This window comes from Acartia tonsa, chromosome 9 (genome assembly GCF_053477335.1).
Source record: "Acartia tonsa isolate MP-2025a chromosome 9, ASM5347733v1, whole genome shotgun sequence".
In the NCBI taxonomy this organism is placed as follows: Eukaryota; Metazoa; Arthropoda; class Copepoda; order Calanoida; family Acartiidae; genus Acartia; species Acartia tonsa.
This window is the reverse complement of record NC_137268.1, coordinates 41,584,293-41,608,653: the sequence shown is the minus strand read 5'-3', so window position 1 is coordinate 41,608,653 and position 24,361 is coordinate 41,584,293. Positions and strand designations below refer to the sequence as shown.

The window sequence follows — 24,361 nt, the reverse complement described above, 5'->3', positions numbered from 1 at the left end:
TTATAAGGACATTGAAATAGCAAACAAGTTTAATGAATACCTAGCGAATATTGGTCGTAATCTCACTCCACTGCTACCTAAAATTAATAGTAGCACTTTCCATAATTACCTACCTCCCCCGTCGGAAAATAGTTTTTTTATAAGACCAATAACCGAAAGGTTTTTATTAGAACTAATAGGAAACATGAAGCATAAAAAAAGCTCTGATGACAACGATGTCAGTATATATCTAGTCAACTTTGTAAGAATAACTATAATTAGACCACTTTTGCATATAATAAACCTTAGCTTTGAAACAGGAAAGATGCCTGATAAGCAAAAGGTCACAAGGACTATATTAATCCATAAGAGCGGACCATTTTTCTTACTCGATAACTATCGAGGTGTCTCATTAATAAATAGTTTTTCAAAAATTCAAGAAAAGTGTGTATACATACAATTAATGGACTTTTTACAACAACAAAGATTCTTTAATAGATTACAGTATGGATTCCGACCAGGCAGGTCAACTTATCATGCCATCTTACATCTAGTCAATAAAATCACAACGTGTCTTACATCTGGGAGAATCGCCATGGTGGTTCTTCTAGATGTAAGAAAATGTTTTGATATGCTAGATCGTAGTATTCTTTTAAAAAAACTTGAAAATCTGGGGGTTAGAGGACATGCACTAAAATGGTTCGAGAGCTACTTTAAGGACAGACGCCAAAAAGTTTTTTACAAAGGAATAAATTCAAATAATACGGTAACGATTGATTGGGGAGTTTTACAGGGGTCAATATTGGGCGTTTTGCTCTTCTTAATTTATATAAACGATATTAATGCATGCTCGGAAACATTATTAAGCTATTTATTTGCAGATGATAACTGTGCATTTTTAGAAAGCGATAACTTAACGAATCTTATTAATTTAGCGAACACAGAATTACCTAAATTATTAGCTTGGTACAGTAAGAATAAACTCCTCCTCCACCCGAAAAAAACTAAAATATTAATCTTTGGACTTCCCAGAAATGATCGTTTTTTAACTAATATAGACCTAGGTCTTTTAAATGAATTCCCGGTTTATTTTGATATGAATGATGAAGGGCAAAATTCCCCCGAAAAAATCACCAAATTAACATTAACCCCGAATGAAAATGAAAAATTTTGTAGACACCTAGGAATCTTAATTGATAACAAGCTGACTTATAAATATCACCTCGACAACTTAAGGATTAGGATAAGTAAAATTATATTCTCAATGAAAATGATGAAAAACTTATTACACAAACGCCATTTAATTTTAATATATAACGCATACTTGAAATCTTTATTAGACTATTGTTCCCCATTATTTGTAGGAATTCCAGAAAGTTATATTAAACCTATTATGAATCTACAAAAAAAGGCAGTAAGAATAATATGCAGAAAAGAGAATAGGGCTCATACTAAGGATCTATTTATCGACTTGCAAATACTCCCTTTCAAGAAATTAATACTTTATAACACTGCCAGATTCATGTACCTTTATAAAAACAAAAAGGTACCAGCAACTTTTGACAATACCTGGAAACTAAATAGAGAAATCAGAAATAGAGAGTTGAGGAACGATAACGATTATTATGTTCAATTCACAAACCGTTCTTATTTGAAAGCATTACCGCTCTACCGATTTCCAGTAATCTGGAACAATTTACCAGCTGACATCAAATCCGTAGAGAACAAGAACGAATTTAATAGAAAAGTGTTCCTGCATTTACTATTAAGATAAGAAAATGGCAACGCAATTTTAGCATATATAATTCTTCATTTTAATTTTCAGTTGTAAATCATAATTACACTGTTATGGAAAATTAACTGACGTCATATAGATATGTGTGTACTTTTTTCCTCAATTTAAATCAAATTTACACGGTGGTAATTGACGCAATCGTAATTACCTCATACATTACACAGTTTATTTAAACACTTAGACTTCAGTTCATAAATTACTAGCGGCAGCGACACTTTTATATAATTAAACTTAACGTTGTTTATGCAAACACCTTATATTTTGTCGAATAGATTAAGTAACGCCAAAGTTTACTCAGCCGAATTAAATACTTATTAACAGCAAACAAAATTTTTTCTTCTTTTTCAAACGAATAAGATTAATTAACTATAGAGCAGCTTTGGATGTATCTATCTAACAAGTTAAGTTTATTTAAACTCTTAGGCCGCAGTTCATAAACTGCTAACGGCAGCGACACTTTTACCAATTAAAAGTTTTTTTTTTACGCAAACACTTTATATTTTGTCAAACAGATTAAGTAAAGTCAAAGCTCACTCAGCCGATTTAAATACTTAATAATAGCAAACAAAAATTTTCTTTTCTTTTTTTTCAAACGAATTAATTTAATTATAGAGCAGCTTTGGATCTATCTATCCAACAAGTTAAGTTCAACAATTTCATATAGTCGCAGACGTAAAAATCCATAATTTAATAATTAGTAAATCGAGTCTCTCATGGTGCTAAAACACTTAATAACAGTGGACTAAGTATAATTATAGAATAGCTTTGGATCTATCTAACCAAAAAAAAAGACAAATATTTTGGATGACTAGTTTTTAGCCGAATGAATCTTTATTAATATCATTGTTCGTTTTTATTATTATTTATATAGGAGTATTCAAATTAGTTTAATCATTCTGATACATAATAGGATGGTGAATATATATATTTATTTGCTTTAATATGTTAAATAAACTAATCCAGAATCTCGACGCTTGGCTCGCGGCGCTCCTCGTGTTCTGACTCGGAATCCTCCTCGAAGGTGGGGCCGTCGGAATTCTCGGATTCAGCACGGGAGTCGGCGTCGTCTCCAGCGGCATCGTCTCCAGCTTCGCCAACATCGGACCTTGCTCCGGCGGACCCAGCCTCTGACTCTGAATCCATGGACCAGTCATCATACTGGCCATCTAGGCCGGGCTCGCTGTCACTGATCTCAATGGTCGACTCGAGGTCCAGCACAATATCATACGCAGAGGTAGCCATTAAGACCGCCTCCTTGTAATCATTGCACTGAGCCTCGAGGACCGACAACTCATGCTGGTTGTCTTCACGCGAGCGGTCGACAGTGGGCATTGCATCGCCTAACATGCGGTGCAGCCGAATGCCTTCGTCGACAAGTCTGATCGACTCGCGGTTGGGAATCTCTTGCAGACCTGCGCGAAAAGCTAACCTGCATGCATCGCGGAAGCTAGTGCGCAGGCCCTTCCCAAAATAATACCAGTCAGCAATTTCACTTGAGTATACTATCGGCGGAGCTGGCAGAGGTTCTGGAACCGCAAATGGAACGGGGCCACCAACATCGGGTTCGGGAGAGGGAGCCAAGACTTCCTCTGCAGCGTCGATTAACAGTCGCAGGTTGCTATGATCAACCATGACGGAAAAACTTATTATTTAACTTATCGGCAGATTTAAAATTAACGCAACTTGATGGTAAACGTATGAACACCGGAAGAGCAATGATTAGATAACAAGAAAGTCGCAATTAAATAGAATTAATCATGTCACGTGACATGTCCCGGCAAGCCTTTACAAATAGGTCTAATTTACCCCCATTTTTTCATATTAAATAATAATAAACAAAGACAGAAACCGGCCGGGTCAAAAATCAAATTGCGCAAAGGCAGCTTCCTCCCCCTATGTCGGTATTTTTTCTCCACCCCCTTTCATATTACCACCCGGGTCAACCATTTTTCAAGACGACACTTTCGGCTTCTTTGACCTCACTGACACCTCTAGTGAATATTAAGTCTTGTTGTCAAAGGGATAAAGGGGAAGGGATGCTAGGGACGGATTTCCCGGGAAGCTAGCAACAACAACAACGCATGCCTATAACATATGGATCGTATGCTCGTCAAATACATTGTTGTATAAAAAACGAATGCGTGTGTTTACGTTTATGTGTATGTTTTTTGTGTTTGTGCGTATACAACAGCCTCACTGGCCACCCATAGCTCCTTAGCCTCCCCAATTTGCACGTTTCCTGCCCTACCCCAATACTAATATTAATATCATCATACTACCCAAAATATTCTAAATTCCTGGAAATGATAAAGGTTAAATTGAAATTCAACGAATTTTTCTACACATATTTTTCAATTCTTTAAATATGTTTTACCAAATCTAGCCCAAGGTCAATTTTTTCTTCATTCTCTGCTTTAGTCTCCACAAAAAACTTCAATATTCTAATAATTTTAAAAATGTCTTAACGATGCCTTGAATTCAGAGATCGAATCACCGCTACACAATTTACAATTTTAATCAAATTAATTTTAGCTGACACTGTGGGTCATGACTCGGTCACTTCTACAATGACCGAGCCAAACTTAACCAACGATTTCACTAGGAACCCCGCCTCCAACCCCCCCCCCCCCCCCGTCAACCCACCAAAGGGAAACCAACGGTCACATGGTCACACCGTGCTCTTTGACGCTTGGATCTGGTGCAAGTCGCCTTTTTCAGGATAAGGACAGCACGGTGTGTGGACTAACCAAATGGCATGTCGGTCCTATGGACCATAATCACAGCAGTGATTGGTGTGATATTGACATATTATCACAACCACGACATCCCCTATAGGCAACCAGTAGATACATGATATATGGATGCAATTATACTTTAAATATAACTTATAAATTTAATTGTAAATTGTAATAGTACTCTTGTAAACGGATGGACTAACAACACGCACAGTGTTTTTACTCTATCCGTATAGCCACACGGCTATTTTCCATTGTAATCATTGTATTCTTCTGTTTTTTCCGAAATAAATTATTATTATTATTCTATGATTTTGTTTAATTTTTGTAGATTTTTAATATGATTTTGGTGGATTTTCACGAAAGCAATTTTGCCCCACTAAGCGATTAGTGGGGCAAATTTTTTTAAGAATCCACCTCAGGTATCTAACTCTCAGGAAAAAGACATAGCCAACAGCGGAAAAATATCTAAGATAATATTTGGGGGGCAGATAATAAGGTCGTCAATTTACTATGTATTGCCCCCCAACGACAGCTGAAAATCATGTATAGGTTTCGTAATTTATTTCGAATTAATTCGTTGTTGGTCTAATTCTTGAATGATAAAAGAGATATGTCAATCAAATACAAATACATAAATTGCAAGAACTTGATTACCTTAATACTTTTATTTTCTAGCGCTCTCCTAACTCTTACTTAACCTAGCCTAAAAAAATATCACCAATTATCTAAGGTTCTTTCAAATCCATTTGGATAGAGTGTTCAATATTATCTTAAGACGGTGAAAAAGAAAGAAGCTTTAAAAAAATTACGTCTTACTGGCCAACTATTGGTCAATTAAAATTATACTGGCCTGTCATTGGCAATTTAGTCTGTGTATTGGCCCATCATTGGTTATTTGTATTGTATGACGTCATTTTTATAGGCACTATAAAGAGCTTCAGATTAACAAAATGTCCACTGACAAAATAACTATTTATTATTAGCTAACTTTTGAAGATTGCAACCTTACTTAAAACAATTTGTAATGTCTATATTAATATATAGATTTCTTATAGTGTTTGTGAGTTAACCTCTAATATAATGTATCTAACTTTCCTTTTGTTTATGTAGGTATCTGATTTCTCAAGGAGCCAGCAAAAACGCTCTCACTGACGAGGGGGAGAGACCCATTGATCTTGTGGACCCTAATGATCAGGTATGCACCAGGGAGGCAGGGAGGGGACATTGGACTGTAAATTGCACTGGTACCCAGAGTTTTATAATAACTTTGGATAATTTGATTGAATTTTGATTGGTTGGTTCCAAACTTGAAGTGTCGAAACTTTTTGACCAATATTTTTATTCTACTGAAGGTAAAATTTAGTGACGAAGCCCATTTTGTTCCGAATTTGTATCACTTTTGAAAAGTGTGACTCCAGTTACGTCATATTTTTCTTTCCCGAAAAAGGGAAGGGGGAAAGAAAAAAAAGGGAAGGGGGGAAGAAAAAAGAGATGAGAGAAAAGGGGGTTTTCCCCATCTCTTTTGAAGAGATTTTCTTCCCCCCTTCCCTTTTCGGGAAAGAAAAATATGACGTAACTGGAGTCGCACTTTTCAAAAGTGATACAAATTCGGAACAAAATGGGCTTCGTCAAATTTAGTTTATCGTCCATTGCAATAGCCCTTAGATCCCTTTGTTCTTAAATAGATAGATAAGTTGATTAATTAACAGACAGATAGATAAACAAAAAAAGATAGATATATTAGTGGTTATTTAGATGGGTATACAAATAGATAGACAGATAGATAGGCAGATGGAAAGAAAGATAGATATACGAGATAGTTGATAGATAGATAGGCAGATAGATAGACAGGCAAATAAATAATGAAAAATAGATAGATAGATAGATAGACAAACTAATAGATATATTGACAAATTATTACTCGGGTAAGTAATAATAAATCAGCCTAAAGGATTTGTATGTAACTATATCTGTTATCAGCTATAAGAAATGTTTGAAATATTGTTTTGTAATCATAGGTTAGGATTGCTAATAGTAAAGGAGCTACTTATGGTTTAGATGGGTCTCTAGCATTTAGGAACAACGCCACCCTTTTTCTTGAACGGTGTATAGTTTTTTTAATGTGCCTGTTTATAGGTAAAGTCATTCCCTCTACTCTTACAATTTATTTAACGTGCAATACAAAGCAGCAGTAGTTATTATTTTAAAAACTCTAGTACAACGTGAACCGAACCAAAACCAGCTCCTTTCCAGCAAGCAAGTAACTTACTGGGCGGTTTAAATTTTAAAAAAAGATTTCCAAATAATCAAACTTATTCAGTTAACTAGTATTAGAGACATTAACGGAAAAACAGACAGACATCGTTCTATTTTAATAATATGATAATACATTTTCTAGTATGGCTTCGACTCCGAATCCAATTACAGATAATTTTATACTAATATAAAAATAAACATCATAAAATTAATACCAGTTTAGGCCTAAAAAATGTTTTTAATAATTTTTTATTTCAATTTCATGGAAAGCTGTCTATAATATGATGTGATAAATAACTATTATGATCCTTTTTATTTTATTTAAAAACTTTGATGAGAGTTCCCTTTCTAGTCAAATTCAATAATTGAAAATGTGCACTCTAAATAAACAGGGTTGTAGGACTTGGCAAATATGAATTGTACTTGGCATAATAAAGATGTAATAATCAGGCAATTTCGCAACTATAAGGCTTGACTCGAAGACAAATATCGTGTAATTAAACAAACCGTTCTGTCTAATAGTCAGGTTTATTAGTAATAGGACCCTTGTTTTACTTTTGGGATAGTGGTCAAAGTAATGCCACGTCTTGCGGTCGTAGCGGTCATGCGTCATATTGGAAGGTTGACACAAATTTCATATCTAAGTTTTCTCTATTTGATTTACTTTTTTTCTCTATAAGATAAAAGCGATGATTGCAAGATTATTTGATTCGCTATAATATAAAGATCTGAAATTTGCGTCACCCTTCCAACATTACGCATGACGAAAAGTGGGGAAGACAATAAGGTATGGGGTAGAACCGGTTCCCATAATGCCATCGTTTCTAGTCCTTGAGTTCAACCCAATCGACATGGTGGGTGTCAAACTTTTCATCTGCCAAATCCCTAAACACGCCACAAAATCGAAATATCCCTTTTTTTCGTTGAAAATAAATTAAAGAAACCTATTTTCTATCTGCAATGATTTCGTGTCCAAATGTAGGCTTATAATGTGCTGTAAATATACCAAATAGGGATACATAGTTGAATAAAAACCAATGGATATAGAATATCTATGGAAAATTGTCGTTGTTATTTCCTTACTCATTTATTGGCCAGTTCGTTAATACAGTAGGAGGGGAGGGGAGAGGGTAAAGAGGATGAAGGGAGAGGATCATTATTTTAACCCGCTACAAGTTTCACTTTATTAGAGTACATAAAATCTGGTGTAAGATCCAAGTAATAAATCCATTTATATAGCTTCATAGATAGATAGTTGGATAGATAATTATATAAATGGATAGATAGAAAGATAAATTGGTAGATAGATATAAATTATATCAATTGATAAATAAAAGATTAATAAAGTTGAATATACAGTGTGTTTTTTTTTATGAGAACTTTTTTGAAACCAATTTTACCCCACTTATAGTTATCAGAATTTAATAATTAATGGCTTATTTTTTTCGTTTTTTAAGGCAATTAATAGAACAACAAAAAAATATTTCAGTTTTTATTTAAAAAGTACAGTAAAATCTAAAATTCAAAACTTAGGTGTCAACATCTAAAAATGGTTTTAGCGCATTTTTCTTATGCTCAAATAATCAACCTTTTGCAAGAATGGCTGCTAAACACTGCAAAGTTGAGATATAGAGCTAAAAATGTATACAGATACTATTAGGGACATGTACTAGAACATATCAAAGTTTGAAGGTCATATCTCAACCAGGGAAGGAGTACTGGCCCCCCAAAGTCGACTACAGAAAATCCATTTTTTAAAGAAAAATGCGCTAAAACCATTTTTATATGTTGACACCTAAGTTTTGAATTTTAGATTTTACTGTACTTTTTAAATAAAAACTGAAATATTTTTTGTTGTTCTATTAATTGCCTTAAAAAACAAAGAATATAAGCCATTAATCATTAAATTCTGATAACTACAAGTGGGGTAAAATTGCTTTCAAAAAAGTTCTCATAAAAAAACACACTGTATATTGGCTGTAATCAAATCAAATAAATATGGTTTTATTGCTTTAGAGATAGATAGAGAGATATAACTGAAACAAATAATAATAGGATAGATAGATACGTGGTTTCCCTCAATGTACCTAGTCGAGCACAGAAACCCATTCCCCTGATTTAAAGATAAATTGAACAGAAGTTTTCCAAAGTGTCCTAAAAAATTTGCCGTTTGACGCCATAAAAGAGAGGGATGAGGAACCTAGTAAGAGTGTCTAACTTTTTATCTTTGTGACGTAACAAAAATCCATCTCTTTTTTAGGGGTTTCCTTTCCCACCTCCCCTCTCATCCTTCGATTTTTGTTACGTCGCAAAGATAAAAAGTTAGACACTATTACTAGGTTCAGGGATGAGAGGAGACGTAGGAAAGGAAACCCCTTAAAAAGGGATGGATCACTTTTAGGAAGCTTTGTAGAGCTTCAAATTGAAAATAAGGGGGGAGGGAGTACCTTTTTGTTTGTTTATTGCTAATTAAGGCTAAGTCCCTTATTTACATTTTGTTTAAAAAATAAAGTGGGGGGGGGGGTGTACAAAGTTCGATAGGCAATTTGAAGGAAAGCAACAAATAAATGCAGAAAAGGGGTTATATAGTTGTTTATATCGTAAATCTACCAAAAAAGGAAAGATTGCAAATAGAAAATTAACTATAATTTCCACAGTATTATCCCCTTTAATTCTTACTCTAAATTTGCAGGGATCTGAAGGGATAAGACAATTGCCGATAAATTAATGTACATCCCCATGATGATACCCAAAATTACCCCTTTTGTGGATTACAATTAGTGATCTAAAAGTTTGGACACTCAACTTAATGAACCAACCAATCAATATACATATATATATATATATTTAGTTGCTATTTTTATATTGACAAATGTATTTTTTAACACCCTAAAAATTTTACCTGTCGAGCGGTCGGTAATGATTTTAATATTATAGGAAAGCTTGCACATTCTATTAGCTGAAGAGGATAAAGGAGAAAGAGACAGAAGAATGTCTTTAGGTAAGTATTATTAATTTTGTGGCGCAGCCACTCTTTAACTTTAGTATATCTTTTTGTACTAGTGATTGCACACCTAAAATCTAGAGTATCTGTATTGGAAGATTGAAAAATAGTTTAAAACCATTCCGAGACCTATGCGAAGATCCCCTAAACTTGAGAACTTAATCGGTTCTGTAGTTATCGAAATCTAAAGTCTCAGACAAAAAAAGTACACTTTATATAATAGGATACAATTTTGTCTTTGATAACTAAATCATAATTAGATTCATGGTTTTATTCCTGTACAACCTTTGCTTAAAGGATATGCAGGTTAAGTCCAAAAGTCCTTCTTAATAAAACCTAACTGGAATTTAATACAGATAGTTCAGGGTTAAGACAATGGCCTATATAATAATCTTTCAGTCATTTTTATAGAATTTTTGTTTAACTGGTTCTCATCTCCTTAACCCTGACGTGCTATGTGATTAATTAGTTAAATTAATTGAAAATTTTTTCATGCCTTTCTTGCAAAACAGCCCAATTTAAAATTTTAGCAAAACATTCTAGTATTGAAGAATATTTATTTATCGCATCGTATTGTAGACAGCTTTCCGCAGATATTAAATGTTGATTAAAACCAGGTTTATAATCCCCGAAGGAAAATTGTCTGTAATGCGATGCATTACATGATTTTTTTATGGCTGAGAACAGGTTCTAATCCAGCGTATATTAATCGGTTTCGAATCCATACTCAAAAAATATTTCCTTTTTTATACAAAAGCTTATAATAAGCCCTGTTGAATAATTTCTAAAAAGATGATCAACAATGACTCTTATAATTTGAACTTTTTAATATTCCTAAAGAATGATGATTCCTAATGGGATATGATAATGAATACAAATATTTACATGAATTTTTATAACAAAACATAATGTATAAAAAAAAATTAGTTACCATTGTTGATCATCTAAAATTGATATTGTTTCTCTATTTGTAGAGACACGTTGTATTTTTTCAGCTTTGGAGAGCCGAGAGCCCGCATGGTTCAGGAGAGAGAGCATCAGGAATTTTTTTCATGACATTTCAAATCCGAGTGAATGAATCAGGCAGTCGGTCAGTGAGGGAACATTTTAGAGATGTAAAAATGTTTTTAATTTGATAATAGGTGACATACACTAGTTTGAAACATTTTTTAGGCTTAAAATACAAATATTACCTACAAAATCAACATAATCAAAATCCCAAAGCGTCGCGCGAAGCGCGCAAATTTTTTCGTCTCACCACACTTAAATTAAAGGGGGTGAGACATTTTTAACAAAACCCCCATAAGCTGATTTAGGAAGGTGAATCAGGGGGTGTAGACTCTTGTCAAGTGAAGTGTGGGAAGGTGGGCACCGTTGGGGGTGTATCCACCCAGTACCCACCTTAATTTTACCAGGGGGTTGGATGCACCCCATTTCTTTATGTCTCTGAGTTACTGAATATTGAAGAAGATGTGCGAAGCTTTTATAGTGCTTTTTAAAAAATACATCATACTGGCCCACCATTGGTCAATTTAAATGTATACTAACCTGCCATTGGTAATTTAGTCTGTGTATTAGCACATCATTGGTCAATTGTATTGTATGTATTGTCATTCTTTTACGGGCACTATAAACAGCTTCTACATGTGCTTAAGTTAAGGCACACCAAAAAGTGAATGCGCGAGACAAAGATTTTTAATTACACACACACAATACACATACACACATACACATACACACACTCACACACACACACATACACACTCACACACATACACACACACACTTATCCTATGGTTTTTATTAAAAAGGTGGGGACAAAAAGCCAAGTTCTTTCATACACATACAATAATTAACATTTTTTGTTGTTATTACATTTTTATTATGTATTAATTAATTTATTTTTTTTAGTAATAAAACCTTAAGATGTAACTTTATGTACAATTGGTTTTTGGCGGATTTAAAATATTAGTTATCTCCTCGTTTCAAAGAAAATATTGGTCTATGGTTTATTTCGACTAAAGAGATAATTGCTTATATAATATCAACTAGAGTTGGCTCGATATAATTATCTCCCTATTGGCTAGTTTTCTATATGCATATCTATTTCTCAATAAATCTATTTTCCTCACCCGGCATTACTATCTAAAAGAAAGTATATATTTAATAATCTAAATGATTTTAAAGATTTTTTTGATTATATTTTTTTCTTTACATTACCATCACCAAAGGGTTAATGATGATGATTACAATTTTAGTTTAATATTTGAACACACAAAGTGTCGCCACAATCGAATTCTTTTAAAATAGAGTTTTCTTAAATTTATTATATTATAAATCTAAATTTTCTTTTTTATGATTAGAAATTAAATACATTGATATAAGGTAAATAGCAACATGAAATTAAAAAAAGGAATTTATTTTTAATAAAGTAAAATAATGGGTCTTATCGTTCTGGGCAATGAGAGTTTATTATGGATTATTGGAGCACTATGAGTTTTAAACAAATATTCCTTGGAAAACTTGAGCTCGTTTATAGACATTTATTTCCTATATAGATCTGACATGGATCTTGAAGCAAATAAGCAGGCCGTTTTATACATGTTAAAAATTGGAAGATTTCATTAAATAAAAGTTATCGCAAATATACTTAGTAAATAATATATTGTAGTATGTTGATATCATAACAGCAAAAGATGTATATATGTAAAGAAAAGGAATAACTACTAATTTATTTAGTTAATTTTTAAGGTTCTTGTATAATGGTTTAAACAAAAAACACTAAAAATTAAACTTGTAATGCTTAGTTTTAGTTTAATTAATACTAATTTGGTAAAGGAGTTCCTAGCAGGGGGGGGGGGGGAGGGATATTGGGCTGTTTATTGCATTAGTCCCCAATGATTTATAATAATGTTTTCATGTTCGTTTGTGCAAGAACTTTGGGGACTTTTATTAAATTTTTATTGGCTGCCTCATTAAGTCGGGTATCCAAACTATAGTTGTAATCTACAGAAGGGATAATTTTGTGTATAATCATTCAGGATGCACATCAATTAATTGGCGATTGGTCTCTCCCTTTAGGTCCCAGAGTTACTTTCAAGGATACATGATAAACAGGGTGAAGGCAAACTTTCAAGGGGGGGCTTTCCCATCCCCAGCCCACCTCCCCATCCAAAATGATTAGGACAAATAGGTATATTTCCCCGGCACAATCGAATCGGTTCAGCGGTTACCGCGATCTTGTATATTTCACATTATATATCCCTCTAATCCAGTCATTCTGGGTCTTTTCTAGCTGCTTAAATTAGTGAAGACTTAATGTAATTAGGCCTTTTGTTGTTGGGTGCGCAGATACTCGTTTATAAAGTTTGTATGTCTTCAATTTTAACAACTATGGATGTAGAATACACGTGGATATTATGACAGGAGAACAATTGTCGTCAATTTAGGTTGCTATTTCCCCTGTCATTTATTAGTCAGGTTTGTTCAACCAGTAAGTTGGGGATGGGGGAGATAGTTTTTTTTAGCCCGCTACACGTTTCAACGTTCACTTTTTTAGAGAAAATGAAATCTGGTGAGTCCAAGTAATAAAAAAAACATTTTTATAACCTAACAATTTTGCCGTAAAATTTTCCGCCAATCAAACAAATACAAATAAAAATAATTTTCCTTCTGATGAAATATTTTTTTCCATCAAAATTATTATTGGTGATATTAAAATTTCATAATTTAATTTTCATTAAAACAGTTAAAATTTTAGTTTGGAAATTGTTGCACCAAGTTTGGCTAGTTTAATACTTGTTAGGGCAACTAAAATTCTTTATATTATCGTTAGGATTAATACTTTCACCATTTACTGAAATCAAAACTGCTGTACTAGCAGCTATTAAGGACAGACTTTGCCTATTTAGGATAAGATACCTCTCAGCATTTATCTATCTTTGTCCGCCGGTCTGTCGGTCTCTCTTTTTCTTTTTCTGCTCTCTAAAACAATTTGTCTGTTTGTATCCTCAATTTTTTGTTTGTGTTTCGCTACTTTCTGTTGTTGTGTACTTGTTTTTATCTATTATATAATTTCCAGTATTTAATTCCTTTGTATTCAAAGGGGTAAGAAAGAAATATGACCCTAAAAAGGAGAACTCAATCAGTACAGTAGTTATTGAAATCTTAAGCTTAAGACATGAAAAAAAAACCTTAATAGGAGGGTTCTAAAAAATTATTTTGACGTACAATTTGACGACTTATGGATATAAAATTAAAGTGAAATTGTATTAATCTATCTAGCAGAATATAGACTAGACTAATTACTCAAAAAATTGCCTTTTTAATTATTTTTCAACTACATGGCATATCAAGAATTTAGTATTCTAAAATTCAAAGTATGTCCGTTCGACTGAAGCATAAGATCTCGCTAACTTCAGGATGAATTTATTTACTGATCTTATATTGGCCTAGGCTTTCCAAAATTCCAACTTTTATATAATTTTTTTCTCCAGTTACTTGAAAATTTAATTTTAGAATCATCTTTTCAGTATTAATATATGCTGGATTATAACCGGTTTTCAGCCATACTGAAAAATAATTCATGCATATTATTAGACAATTTTCCAATAATATTAATATAAAAATCATAAAATGAACACCAGTTTTGTTATCTAGGGTCTTCGGCCTTTAGGGGAAAACAAAACTAGTTTAAATCTGATATTTTTTTATTTTAATATCCGCGGAAAGCTGTCTATGATACAAGGCCTTAAATCCCTTAAATATGAAATCAAAGTTGAAGATTTGAAATAAAATAATCAGCTTTTGTAAAAAGTTTCCTTGTCACTAAATTTAATAAAAATTACAAACCTAATCAACTTAGAATTATAAGCGGGACAAAGGATTAATTTTAATTGCCTTAAACTTTAGAATTATAGCTTTATATTAATGAAAAAGAGTTTTAGTTTTTTATACCATAGAATTTTCATAATTCACAATTCAAGTAATGATTTTTGTCCGTCTCAAGCTTAAGATCTCAAAACTGATTGGTTTCCTGTAGGGCATTGCTATTAATTTTATTTGTTAGACATACATAATTTGTTTGCCATTGTTATTTCCCCATAGTCCGGCAATAGGTTTGTATAATAAGGTTTTGTCCAGTATGGCTTCGAAACCAATTTATATTCGCAGGATTAGAACAGGTTCTCAGCCATACGGAAAAATCATGTATAGCATTTTCCACGAATAATAAAATAAAAATTTTAATATCCGCGGAAAGCTATCTATAATACGATGCGATAGGTCTTATATATAACACACCTATAAATGAAATAGATATTTGGAATAATTAAAAGGTGTTATTTTTGGTAGTAAAATGGCTACAATCCTTTTTTATTATTTTACAGACATAACTAAAATTATTCAACGACCTCTGTAACCTTTATAAGGTACAAAGAGTGTTTTTATATATGTACCAAAAAATGCAAAGGTGATAAATAGCAAAAAATTGACCTTTTTATTTTGTGCTTTTCAAATAACATTTACTATGTATGTTTAAATATTTTAAGGTAACTAAGTGAATGTGGTTTTCAGTATGGCTTTGATACAGATTAATATCCGCTGGATTAGAATTGGTTCTCAGCCATACTGAAAAGTTTAACAAAATGTTACATGAAAGAGTAAAAGTAATAGTTATTCAGTACATACTTCCCAAAAACTATGGTACAATTTGTTGAATTTGATTCTTTAATAGCTTGTTACGAAAAGCTCACTAATCCCTGAACGGATAAAGTTCTTCTTTCAAGGGAAGGTTCATAACTATTTTTTGGGGAAAATAACCTACCGGTCCAATAAATGAATTAAAAGTGGAGTGACGCAGCTCATACCAATAACGAAATTAATTCGGAAGAAAATCACGAAACCTATACGTGTTTTTCAGCTGTCGTTGGGGGGCAACACATCGTAAAATTGACGACCTCTCCATTTGCCCCCCAAATATTATTTTAGATTTATTTTGCTTGTTGGTTATACCTTATTCCTGGGAGTGACGACATGTATCCCCCTATCTCAAGTGTCTCTAGGGGAGTAGACAAAACTATTGTATATATCAAATACTGATAAAATATTTGCTATTCTAAAATTTTCTTCACATTGTATTACTCCTTATGTCTGAATGGTTATATTTATGTTATTATTATTATATCACGAGTATACTCTTTTCAACCAGGCATATACAGGTGAAATAACTAGAGGTAATTTCACTTTATCATGGATCATTTTTTTTGTACAGGTTAGGGGAAACCAAATTATATCTACTGGTGCTTTCTCCCAAAGTGCCTGTCCAGCTCTAAAACTCCAAACCAACACAAATTTCAAATAAGGGGAGGTAGTCTATGCCCAACCCCAAGGGATTGGAAGCCCTTTCTCTGTGGGGCTACACAGTACCCAATTTAACCTAACCTATCTTGACCTAAACAAACAAACGAAGCTCCCCTAACCTTACTTTAAATTTTTTTCAAGATAAAATGGGGGGGAGGGAATCTGTGCTCTACAAGGCACTGTAAGAAAAAAATCCATTTTATGCTTTCTATTAATTCTATTGCCTACAAAAGCATTAAAATTATTAAAAAAATAACTTAAATATTTATTTGCAAGCTTAATTTAACTACTTTTCTTGAAGACTTTGAGCATTATAAACTAATTTTGCCAATTTTTCAATTCTAAGAAAAATTGAGCAAATCATTCCATTTTTCCTCTTTAAGTATATTTGTACTGTATGCTGTTTTTACAGTGAAGCTGCTCTAAAAAAAGTGTAAGGGTTAGTATGATACTAACGGCTACATCCCTAGACTTCAGTGCTTTTATATTAGACTAGAGGCGGCGCCCCTAGCATCTAGGTGCTCTGTATTCATAGGGGAAGTAAGGGCAGGAAAAAAATCTAAATCCAACCCAGCACTTGATTCTAAAAAATAAAATATCTTGAGACCATCCCGGGACCTATTTAAGGCATCCGTAAAATGGAAAACTCAATCGTTTTTGTAGTTATCGAAATCTTAAGCTCCAGACCAAAAAAAACTTAATAGGATTAACTTCAAATCTTAAATGCATTATAAAAGTACAATGATAGTACTATGTTTTATGTCAACTATATTGCACTTTATGAAACTAGGCTTAGCTTACATATTATAGACATTTATTGTGGTATAGTTTTTTTTCTTTATAGTTTATATCTATTCCCAATACCCACGCGGCTTTCCTGTCACCAATATAACTAAACCTATTTAAGGTTATAAACAAAAACCTGTAAAAATGATCCCCTCTTTTATTCTTTTATTATTTAATGGGGAGGAATTTCTCTGGTTGCTTGACAATTTGGTGGAAATCGCCGTTTATAATAGATATGATGTTTGATTGTCTCTTTATAATTCATATTTCTTGTCCCTTCATCTAAAGGGTTATAAACCTTACCACTGTGAAGTCACAACACAATTCATAACTTTATATCTTTCTGATGAGCTCGATTCTTGAAAGTTATATAAGGTTTAGTCGATCCCCAAAATTTAAGGATTGGTTAAATCTATCATTTACCCTTTTGGTCGTGTTAATCATTTAATGTATCAAAAATTTAAGGATTGGTTAAATCTATCATTTTACCCTTTTGGTCGTGTTAATCATTTAATGTATCAAAAAATGACAGATGTTCATCATTAATAGATATAACAAAAACATATTTATCAACCCTTTAGCATTACTAACAAATACTTATGTAGCACAAATATTACATTATGATAAGATTTATAAGTCAAAGGCTTGTACTCTGATTTGTAAAACGAATAGTTATGTTTTAGTTTTCAAACATCTTTTATGACGTTTTTAAGGCCAGGGCTGCTATACTATGCTGCAATAATAAATGTTTTTAAAGATCAAACTCAACTTTGTTTGAATACTTTTAATGTCTAAGCTCTGATCTTCCTCATAGGTTAACTTTTGTGATATTAATGTTCAAGTTTATACTTGAACAAATATATTCTTAAGGCCTGAGCTCTGATGAGCATCGTAGGTCGATCATTGTGATACATTTGTTCAAATTTACACATATACAAACATATTTTTAAGGCCTGAGCTCTGATGAGCATCGTAGGTCGACCCTTGTGACATTGTTATTAAATACAAGTAGTACCACCATCATCATAAAAAGTTATCTCATACAAAAAGGCTAAAAAAGAACAAAAACATTTAGACACGAAATTTTTAAAAATTGCCTTGGTAAAAGGTAAAGGGGTGTTTCACCCTAAAGAAAAAAAGCTTTCGGAAATACATTTTTAAACCCCTCACACCTGAAATAAATAGCTTGGACGTCCTTATCCTTTAGGAAACTAAAGCCTTCGACTGAAAATGCCTTCCTTAAGCTCAAACATAAAACCATGACATATTATTATAGAAATTCATTCTACAGATGAGAATTAAGGATTTTTTCGAGTATCTGGAACTATATTCCAAAATATGATGAATATTCTTACATGGCTTAATTTGTCATAAGTTTTCTCATCCAATTCTAAAGCTAATATTCGTTCTCATTGAAATTATTATTTGTCTTTTATTTGACAAGTTTAAACTATTTTACACTAAAAAATTTGCAGTTTTATAAAAACTTTCCAAGAAAAAGATGCTCAATACATTGGGCGACAGAATCAAATAGAAAAAAGTATGAAGGATTTTTTTTATGATTGAAAGAAAAAGAAATACGAACAAAAATTAAGACATTTTAAAAAACTGTTAATGTTTTTACTTGAAATTTATTTATAAGTTAAAAATTCAATAAATTAGTATTAGACTAGCTATGTAACTAAATTGTAATATAAGAAAGGGAGGGAGGTTACATTAGACTGCTTATTACACTAGTCCCCAAAATTTTATGAGTTGTAACATTTTCTTATTCACTGGTCTACCAACTTTGGGGACTTTGATTGAGTTTTGATTCGTTGGTTCATTAGATTAATTGTCCAAATTTTTCAACCAGTAATTGTAATCTACAGAAGGGGTAATTTTGTGTATCATCATTTGGGATGTACATCAATTTACTGTCTTATTTGTTATTGAGAATAATTCTCCATGTTGCTAATTAAGAGAATAAAAGCAGGGATCTAAAGGGATAAGACACTGATGTACTTCCCCAATGATGATAGATTCAATTCAACAAAATTCAAAAAAAGTCACTAAGTCACTTTTTAAGCCAGCGAATAATAAAATGCTTTTGAATAACTTTGGAAAAATAGTATGGAATATTTAACACAGAAAGATATGGTGTAATAAAAAACTTTTTATTTTACTATCCGCAGAAAGTTGTTTAAAATACGATGCAATATAAAAATGATTTCCTTGTTCTGTCACCTCTGTCAATTTTTTTGATAACAGACAGACAGACAGATAAACCTATAAGAACTCGTAGAAAGGTACTTTTTATATTATCCAACTGATAGCTGAGATTTATGATTAAGTTTAAATTTTAATAAAAAAAAAACTTCATATCCTCTTTAATTCGTGAGAGTAAGGCCTTCTCACTTTACTGCAATTTTTTTTATTTTGCTTGAATGTAGATTTTGTAAGAAATCTAAAACTGCTAGAAGTTATAAGAGCAACAAACGACAGATAGAGGGGGAACAATGAGCTGTTTATTACACTAGTCCCCAAAGTTTAAAAATAACGTTTTCCTATTAGTTGGCTTAACATTTTTGGAGGATTTTAGTGAATTCTGATTTGTTAAAATTAATCTGAGTGTCTAATCGTTTAAACCATTAATTTTAATCCACAGAGGGTTAATTTTATATATCATCATTGGGGATGTACATATTTTTTTATCAATAATTGTCTTATCACTTTAGATCCCAGAATTTATTTAGACTTTTATTTTTAAAGTAACTGAAACTGCAAAAAGTTACCATGCAACGATGTTTGTTTATGTGTTTGGAAAAGGTCTCTGAATAACAGAATAGTTATTTATCGCATCGTATTATAAACAGCTTTCGGCGGATAAAGAAATGTACAATTATAAGAAAAAAATTAGTTTTGGTAGCCCGAAGTTGTAAGGCACGGGCTAACAAACCTGGTTTTAACTTTATAATTGTACATTTTTATATTGTAGATGTATATAATACGATACGATACATGATTTTTTCAGTATAGCTTAGAACCGGTTCTAATACATCGGATATTAATCGGTTTCGAATCCATACTGGAAATGGAATTAGCAATTGCCATTTTCATTATCAAACTCACCTTGCTATATTCTTAATTATAAATTAAGCATTAATGTAAAAACGTCGCAACACAGTAAAGGTCGTGTAGGTCATAGATAATTTTCATTCTTTAAACTCTAATTGGGACTTACTTAAAATATTTAAACATTTTGAAAGTGTTTGAAATACCATGTTCCCTTATTAGATTAATAAAAATTAGGATGACAACATCCATAAAAGCGAAGCTCTGAAACGGTAGTACAAACGGACATTAACACTTGTATAATGTCAGAACTGAATAATCAGAATGCATGTATAAGAGTCAAAGCAAAATTGTAAGTAAATTTGTTGAAAAACAGCTTGAAACAGGATAATGATTATGAACATACTTACATTTTTAGGACTTGATTATAAAGTTGCTTCGCTTATAATATTGTACTTTGTTGTCTCAGGAATCAGTATACCAAAAATCAGACCAATCGGATATTTAGATCACATATAAATTTGTTGTTAAAACTGTTAAAAAATTTAACATGTTTAAAATGGACGTACGGACATTCTGGTAATGATTATAGAGTTGCTACGCTTTCTAACTCGTACCTAACTATTACAGGAACCACCATGCAAAATTTGAAATCGATAGGACAATTCTAACACACCTAAATAAACGAAAAAAGCTATTTAAAAAAGTAAAAAAATCAACATGTTTAAAATGGACGTACGGACATTTTGGTAATGATTATAGAGTTGCTACGCTTTCTAAATCGTATTTAACTACTACAGGAACCATCATGCAAAGTTTGAAATGGATAGGACAATTCATAGGCGTCCAAGGGGGGGGGGTAATGGGGCGATTACCCCCCCCAAACGATTTTGGGGGTGCCGTAGGCACACCCAAAAAATTTTTCATTTTACTCCCCCCATTTAAAATTTACCCCTACCCTGGGGGTGCCGTAGGCACCCCCATCCATTTAGGAGGGGGTATTTACCCCCCCAAAATAAAAAATCTCTAATAATAAAAATTTTTGCGCGCTTCGCGCGCATTTTTAATACAATAAATTTAATAAAATTTAAATTACCCCCCCCAAAAATTTTACCCCGGGGGTAAATTTTGGGGGTGGTAAACTAAATTTACCCCTGCCAACAGATTTTAGGGAGGGTAATTACCCCCCCCAAGCAAATTTTACCCCCGGGATAAAAATTTTGGGGGGGGTAAAAAAAATTTGCAGTTTTATAAAAACTTTCCAAGAAAAAGATGCTCAATACATTGGGCGACAGAATCAAATAGAAAAAAGTATGAAGGATTTTTTTTATGATTGAAAGAAAAAGAAATACGAACAAAAATTAAGACATTTTAAAAAACTGTTAATGTTTTTACTTGAAATTTATTTATAAGTTAAAAATTCAATAAATTAGTATTAGACTAGCTATGTAACTAAATTGTAATATAAGAAAGGGAGGGAGGTTACATTAGACTGCTTATTACACTAGTCCCCAAAATTTTATGAGTTGTAACATTTTCTTATTCACTGGTCTACCAACTTTGGGGACTTTGATTGAGTTTTGATTCGTTGGTTCATTAGATTAATTGTCCAAATTTTTCAACCAGTAATTGTAATCTACAGAAGGGGTAATTTTGTGTATCATCATTTGGGATGTACATCAATTTACTGTCTTATTTGTTATTGAGAATAATTCTCCATGTTGCTAATTAAGAGAATAAAAGCAGGGATCTAAAGGGATAAGACACTGATGTACTTCCCCAATGATGATAGATTCAATTCAACAAAATTCAAAAAAAGTCACTAAGTCACTTTTTAAGCCAGCGAATAATAAAATGCTTTTGAATAACTTTGGAAAAATAGTATGGAATATTTAACACAGAAAGATATGGTGTAATAAAAAACTTTTTATTTTACTATCCGCAGAAAGTTGTTTAAAATACGATGCAATATAAAAATGATTTCCTTGTTCTGTCACCTCTGTCAATTTTTTTGATAACAGACAGACAGACAGATAAACCTATAAGAACTCGTAGAAAGGTACTTTTTATATTATCCAACTGATAGCTGAGATTTATGATTAAGTTTAAATTTTAATAAAAAAAAAACTTCATATCCTCTTTAATTCGTGAGAGTAAGGCCTTCTCACTTTACTGCAATTTTTTTTATTTTGCTTGAATGTAGATTTTGTAAGAAATCTAAAACTGCTAGAAGTTATAAGAGCAACAAACGACAGATAGAGGGGGAACAATGAGCTGTTTATTACACTAGTCCCCAAAGTTTAAAAATAACGTTTTCCTATTAGTTGGCTTAACATTTTTGGAGGATTTTAGTGAATTCTGATTTGTTAAAATTAATCTGAGTGTCTAATCGTTTAAACCATTAATTTTAATCCACAGAGGGTTAATTTTATATATCATCATTGGGGATGTACATATTTTTTTATCAATAATTGTCTTATCACTTTAGATCCCAGAATTTATTTAGACTTTTATTTTTAAAGTAACTGAAACTGCAAAAAGTTACCATGCAACGATGTTTGTTTATGTGTTTGGAAAAGGTCTCTGAATAACAGAATAGTTATTTATCGCATCGTATTATAAACAGCTTTCGGCGGATAAAGAAATGTACAATTATAAGAAAAAAATTAGTTTTGGTAGCCCGAAGTTGTAAGGCACGGGCTAACAAACCTGGTTTTAACTTTATAATTGTACATTTTTATATTGTAGATGTATATAATACGATACGATACATGATTTTTTCAGTATAGCTTAGAACCGGTTCTAATACATCGGATATTAATCGGTTTCGAATCCATACTGGAAATGGAATTAGCAATTGCCATTTTCATTATCAAACTCACCTTGCTATATTCTTAATTATAAATTAAGCATTAATGTAAAAACGTCGCAACACAGTAAAGGTCGTGTAGGTCATAGATAATTTTCATTCTTTAAACTCTAATTGGGACTTACTTAAAATATTTAAACATTTTGAAAGTGTTTGAAATACCATGTTCCCTTATTAGATTAATAAAAATTAGGATGACAACATCCATAAAAGCGAAGCTCTGAAACGGTAGTACAAACGGACATTAACACTTGTATAATGTCAGAACTGAATAATCAGAATGCATGTATAAGAGTCAAAGCAAAATTGTAAGTAAATTTGTTGAAAAACAGCTTGAAACAGGATAATGATTATGAACATACTTACATTTTTAGGACTTGATTATAAAGTTGCTTCGCTTATAATATTGTACTTTGTTGTCTCAGGAATCAGTATACCAAAAATCAGACCAATCGGATATTTAGATCACATATAAATTTGTTGTTAAAACTGTTAAAAAATTTAACATGTTTAAAATGGACGTACGGACATTCTGGTAATGATTATAGAGTTGCTACGCTTTCTAACTCGTACCTAACTATTACAGGAACCACCATGCAAAATTTGAAATCGATAGGACAATTCTAACACACCTAAATAAACGAAAAAAGCTATTTAAAAAAGTAAAAAAATCAACATGTTTAAAATGGACGTACGGACATTTTGGTAATGATTATAGAGTTGCTACGCTTTCTAAATCGTATTTAACTACTACAGGAACCATCATGCAAAGTTTGAAATGGATAGGACAATTCATAGGCGTCCAAGGGGGGGGGGTAATGGGGCGATTACCCCCCCCAAACGATTTTGGGGGTGCCGTAGGCACACCCAAAAAATGTTTCATTTTACTCCCCCCATTTAAAATTTACCCCTACCCTGGGGGTGCCGTAGGCACCCCCATCCATTTAGGAGGGGGTATTTACCCCCCCAAAATAAAAAATCTCTAATAATAAAAATTTTTGCGCGCTTCGCGCGCATTTTTAATACAATAAATTTAATAAAATTTAAATTACCCCCCCCAAAAATTTTACCCCGGGGGTAAATTTTGGGGGTGGTAAACTAAATTTACCCCTGCCAACAGATTTTAGGGAGGGTAATTACCCCCCCCAAGCAAATTTTACCCCCGGGATAAAAATTTTGGGGGGGGTAAAAAAAATTTGCGGCGCGCTTCGCGCGCCATTTTACCCCCCCCAAAAACGAATTACCCCCCCCTTAAAATTTTTTTACCCCCCCCAAAATAAAAAGCTTGGACGCCCCTGGGACAATTCTAACATGCCTAAATTAACGAAAAAAGCTTCGCTTTTAAAAAGATATTTAGAATAAATCGTACCTAACTACTAAAGGAATCACCATGCAAAATTTGAAATCGATAGGACAATTCTAACATGCCTAAATTAACGAAAAAAGCTATCCGTGACGGACGTACGGACGGACGGACCGACCCTAATTATAGAAAAGCTTCGCTTTTAATAAAAATGTCA

The 24,361-nt window shown here is 32.5% G+C and overlaps 1 protein-coding gene across 1 annotated transcript in view; it reads left to right on the top strand.

The window, feature by feature from the left end:
* Positions 1-10,850, top strand: part of LOC145327546 (protein phosphatase 1 regulatory subunit 27-like) — a 48,421-nt gene extending 37,571 nt beyond the window's left edge. Inside the window, exons 5-7 of the mRNA XM_080171090.1 lie at positions 5,623-5,707; positions 9,706-9,769; positions 10,747-10,850. Coding sequence (XP_080027216.1) covers positions 5,623-5,707; positions 9,706-9,769; positions 10,747-10,850 — 253 coding nt within the window. The remainder of the gene's footprint in view (positions 1-5,622; positions 5,708-9,705; positions 9,770-10,746) is intronic.
* The last annotated feature ends 13,511 nt before the right edge of the window (positions 10,851-24,361 follow it).